General features: G+C 64.2%; 1 protein-coding gene across 1 annotated transcript; it reads right to left on the minus strand.

Annotated features, from left to right (window-relative positions):
- Positions 1 to 201: 201 nt before the first annotated feature.
- Positions 202 to 4,743, minus strand: TMEM18 (transmembrane protein 18). Its single transcript, XM_056130587.1, has 5 exons — positions 4,601 to 4,743; positions 3,195 to 3,315; positions 1,833 to 1,887; positions 596 to 689; positions 202 to 514 (listed from the first exon to the last, which is right to left on the minus strand). Exons 1-5 carry the CDS (start codon positions 4,655 to 4,657, stop codon positions 419 to 421), a joined length of 423 nt encoding a protein of 140 aa, XP_055986562.1. The 5' UTR covers positions 4,658 to 4,743; the 3' UTR covers positions 202 to 418.
- Positions 4,744 to 5,355: the final 612 nt, after the last annotated feature.

Here is a 5,355-nt window from a genome sequence, read left to right on the forward strand (position 1 = left end):
GGGAAAGGCCTGTCTGTCCACGCCACTGGGACGAGGGTGGGCGTCTGGAGGCCCCCTCGCTGGGCCCAACGCTTGCTTCCAGGGCTCCCCACACAGTGGGTCTGGGCTGGCACTGCTACCCCAATAACCACAGAGGGGCAGGAATTCTGTGCCCTGAGCTGGCATTTACTGCAGCAACACTGACGCCCATAGAGCATTTTCACTCTACGGCGCGGGGACACAGGACAAAGGGCTCGGGTCACAGTCTGAGGGAAAGGCAGCTCGGCTCCTGAGGCTGCCAGCCAGTGTCAGTCTTAGGGTCTGAGAGTCAGAGAACAAGTGTGCGTGGTGTGGACAGGTCACAGCCATGAGCCGGGGAGGGCTCAATGGCGCAGACACTGGAACTCGGGAACAGTGCGGCGGGAGGAGGGCTCGGCGGCTACTCTTCTTTCCTGCTCCTCTGCCTCTCTCTCCTCTTCTGCTGCAAGTTCTTCAGGTCGGTCATCACCGTCAGAGTCTTGCGCACCCAGAGGATCTAGAACCAATTGTTGGAGACATGCTAAGCGCGGGAACCCCTGCAGAGACCAGACCTCACAGCAGTCTGCCCCATACATACCACAATGATCAAGGCATTGAACAGCAGCGGTGCGGAGAACACCAGAGAAATGAACATCCCCCTGGAGTCAAAATACTGGTACTTTGAAAACAACCTGTTTGGAGAAAAATCTCAATCACCTGACAGAAGCAATGTTTCACCGACATTCTCTACCCAACAGAGGGTGCTGAGGGCACTTGTGCCAGAGGCAGGCCCATGGCATGGGGATGCCAGTCTGTCACCACCATCACCGTGCTGGTCAGCAGCAGTGCCCAGCATGCGAGCTCAGCAGGCAGGAGCCCCCGCATAGGGACAGGACCGGCCAGGTCAAGCCCAGCCATGAGCAGACGTCACAGTGATGGCCAATTCATCTCCGTCAGCCCTGCTCCGTGGGGTCAACACCACTTCTCAAAGGAGAGGGAGGCCGAGGGAGATCAGGCAGCTCGGCCAGCAGGGGGACAGGAAGGACAGGAGAGTGGGGGAGCAGGATGGGGCAGCACCAGCCATCAACTCTGTGGAGGAGGCTGGAGGGGGTGTGCTGAGCGCAGTCGCAGAGAGACAGTCTCTCACGCGTGTACGGGAGGAACCCGTGGCTGGTCTCCAGGGCGGACGAGACCATGGTAGAGTCTTAGGCAGACAGAGTGTATGGACCCTTCACAGGCAGTACTGTGAGTCACAGCAGCTAAAATAAAGTCTCTTTCTTAAGACGGGCTGGAGCGATAGCACAGCAGGTAGGGCATTTGGCTTACACGCGGCCGACCCGGGTTTGATTCCTCCACCCCTCTCAGAGAGCCCAGCAAGCTACCAAGAGTATCTCGCCTGCACGGCAAAGCCTGGCAAGCTCTCCATGACATATTCAATATGCCAAAGACAGTAACAAGTCTCACAATGGAAACGTTACTGGTGCCCGCTCGAGCGAATCGATGAACAACGGGAGGACAGTGCTAGTGCTTTCTTAAGACAACACATCTCCAGCTTGGTGACAGTCACTTGGTTCTGGGCTGGGACAGGGGATGCAGTGGATACCTGCTTGGCAGTGCTCAACCTCCCGAGGGGCAAAATGCCACACTAAAAAGACACAGGGCAGCAAGCTGAAAGGCCTAGGTAAGCGACAGAGCACCTTGTGGCCAGAACAGATGGAACTTGTGAGCAGGACCACGGTCTCCCGCAATCTGGCCACCCAGGACTGATGGCCCATGGTCCCATTCCCCCACACCCAGCTGCAAGACGTTCCCATGTCGACCCCAGACAGACCCACCTCCAGTTCATGGCTGCCACTTCGTTGATATATTCAGCACAATAGACTAGGATGACTGGAAAAGAGAGAGGCCGTGCATGAGAATTCAGTGTGAACTGTCAGTGCTACACATTCTTTACAAGAGAACGCAAAGCTGGACGGAAAACAGGATGTCTACTTCCAACGTAGAGGAGGTAGTTATATACTCGCTAAATATAGCAGGGAGCACAATACACACCCAGCTGAGCACCGAACCCTGAGAGAGCACCTAGGGCCAGGGGGCCAAGTCTGAGCTGAGTGCCAGAGGCAGGAGTCGGGTGAGCAGTGACTCGAGAAAAAAGCAGCAAAGAACCCCCGATCCTATGCCAGCTTGAGAACCAAATGAGCCACAAAGATGTGATGCAGCACCCATAGGCCAGCACCCAGGGGTCAGCGGGGAAAGCCTACATCACAGCCTGCTACAGGGAGCCAGGGCCTGCACCTGTTTAACAAGTCAGACACGGCAGGAGACACAGAACGGCAGTAAACACACACGCACGCACGCACGCAGTTCTCAGACCAGGTGGCAAGTGCAGTGCCCGCACAAAGGGGTGCACAGGATGGGCTACTTGGTGGAGGGAGGTGCCATGGATACCTGAAAATTAGGTGGCCTGTCATGCACAGAAACCACAAGAGACCTGGGCGCAGTAGTCATTGAAACACGTCCCCTTCCTTGGCGGGGCCGCCCACAGCCTGTGCTTGGGGCTCCCCGTGCCACGAGCCACATCCTTCCTGCATCCTGTCCCCTCCGGCCTAAACATCCCACACAGCAGCCCAGGAGCTGGCAAAGCAGGAGTCCTCCAAGGCCGGGCCCACTCCCACCTACCCTGGGGCTGGCCAAGTGGAAGGGAGCTGCTCTCCGGGGGCAGCAGGCAGTCACTGCACCCTGGCTGGCAGAACAGGCCGAGTCACGGTCCCCAGAGCTGCTGCAGGCCCAGCTCAGCACGAGCAGCTCCGGAGAGAAAGGCCAAGGCCTCTGGCTGGTGGCCCTCCTGCATCAAGCCGCAGGGACCTATGTTCCCCAGGCCTCCGGAGCTCCTGTCCGGGCACAGGGGAATGCCCAGACCTCGGCCTGGCCCTGTCCTCTGCCGCCTCTCCTCAGGAAACATCCTCCACCCCTCCAGCGCGGCTTTTCGCTAGACTCCCCCACCAAATGGGCCGGCAGCTTGCCCCCAGCAGCACTGAGCTCGGCTCTGGAACAGCACCCCAGGATGAGGCCAGCAAGTGCATGAACATCAGAGAGTGACACAGCAGCCCACACTAACAGGCGCAGGCCCCTGAGCAGGGCCTGGGGGGAGACACATGCCTCCTGCCCTTGCCGAGCCCCACGCGGGTCCGACTCACCCAGGCACACGAAGTGTCCCACCTGCACCTGGTACTTCCGAGAGGACAAGTAGGTGAGCAGCAGGCTGAGCACGTGAAAGACAGCCAGTGCCACAAGCCACGGCTCCGTCCAATCTGTGTCCTGCAGGAGGGAGGTGACATTGGCTATTGACAGGCACCCAGGCATCCATGCCCCCATGACAGGGTCCCACAGGGCCTGCCAAGAAGGTGTCTAAGTACGTGCTCTGGGGAGGTGACTGTTCTGAGACTGTGCTGTGCTCAGCTGGTGACGGACCCCCTCGGGGGCACTCTTGGTGACAGTCAAGCTGGGGAAACCAGAAGCAGCATCATGTGCACGGTCCCATCTTGCTGCTCCAACGACCTCCAACAGCCCCTAGACTGGTGTCCCACGACAGCTCTCCCGTGCCTGGACCTCAGAAAAGTGTGTCCACCGCTTCTGCACACGGGCCACTGGGAGAGCAGCGCCCAGAATCCGCAGCCAGAGAGAGATGGCGGGACGCTGCTCCGGGAGGCCTCACGGTGGCACGAAACCAGTCAAGGACACACATCCAGGCCAGCCCAGACAGCCAGAAGTCCAATGCCACGGCTGCCACCCCACCGCAGGGGGCAGCCAGGGCCCCGCCCACACAGCCCAGACCCGCCCACACAGCCCCGGCCCCGCCCACAGCCTAGGCCCGCCCACAGACCCGGCCCGCCCACAGACCCGGCCCCGCCCACACAGCCCCGGCCCCGCCCACAGCCCCGCCCCGGTCACAGTCCAGACCCGCCCACAGCCCAGTCCCGCCCACAGTCCCGGTCCCGCCCACAACCCCGACCCCGCCCACAGCCCCGGCCCGCCCACAAAGCCCCGGCCCCGCCCACACAGCCCCGGCCCCGCACCCACAGCCCAGGCCCGCGCACAGCCCCGGCCCCGCCCACAACCCAGACCTGCCCACAGCCCCGGCCCCGCCCACAGCCCCGGCCCCGCTCACAGTCCAGACCCGCCCACAAAGCCCCGGCCCCGCCCACACAGCCCCGGCCCCGCCCACACAGCCCCGGCCTCGCGCCCACAGCCCTGGCCCCGCCCACAGCCCAGGCCCCGCGCCCACAGCCCAGGCCCCGCGCCCACAGCCCAGGCCCGCCCACAGCCCTGGCCCCGCCCACACCCCAGGCCCGCCCACAGCCCTGGCACCGCCCACACCCCAGGCCCATCCCCAGCCCCGGCACCGCCTCAGCTCCGGCCCCGCCTCAGCTCAGGCCCGCCTCAGCCACGGCCCCGCCCCCAGCCCCGCCTCAGTCCCGACCTTGCCTCGGCCTCGCCCTCGCCCCGCCCCAGTCCTGGCCCCGCCCCCGCCTCAGCCCCGCCCCGCCCCCGCCCCGCCTCAGCCCCGGCCCCGCGGAGCGGGCGGCCCGGAGGCGGCGGTTACCAGGAGCACGGCGGGAATGCTGACGGGGAACGCGCTGACTGAGAAAGGGGACGGCATCGTCCCGGAACGGCCGCCGTGACCGCCGTCGTCCCCGCCCCACCCGGACGCCGCGACGGGTCCCGGGAGCGCTCCAGTGTCGCGAGATCCGCGCCTCCTAGTCTCGCGCTATCTCGGCGCCCCGGTGACTCCGCCTCCGCCGCGCCTGGCCCCGCGGGCGCGCCCCCGGCCGCGCCTCCCGCCCGTGCCGGCCGCTGGGGGGCGCCGCGCCGAGGCCCCCGCGTCGACCCCGTCGCCTGCCGCAGCCCCCGCGGGCGCGCCGAGCGGGTCCCCGGAGGACGCCGGTCTCCGAGTCTGACGTGTCTCCCGAGAGAAGCCCTCGTGGGACAGAGCGAGGGCCTCGACTCGGGCTGGTGGACCGGGTTCCCGGACCCGGGACTGCGGGAGCCCGAGCGCCCGGGCGTGGCCGGAGTCCCCCCTCCCAGACCCCCCTCAGGTCCCCGTGTGTCGCGTCTTCCCTCAGAGCGCTCTCGGGAAGGGCGGACTCCGAGTTTAGCTGAAGGTTTCTGTCAGGCTCTCCCTTCTGGAGTCACGTCATTCCGCGTTCGTTCTGGGTCTTCCTCTCGTTGTCGCGCCCTGAGCGTGCTTTTCGTAATATGTATTTTAAGTATTCCTCACCGAAGACCGCGTGAACATCAACATTTCCCACATTCCTGGGAGGAGTTGCAAGGATAGCGTCCCCTCCCTCATGTGGGATG

Source organism: Sorex fumeus, unplaced genomic scaffold (genome assembly GCF_029834395.1).
Source record: "Sorex fumeus unplaced genomic scaffold, SorFum_2.1 ptg000079l, whole genome shotgun sequence".
Lineage (NCBI taxonomy): Eukaryota > Metazoa > Chordata > Mammalia > Eulipotyphla > Soricidae > Sorex > Sorex fumeus.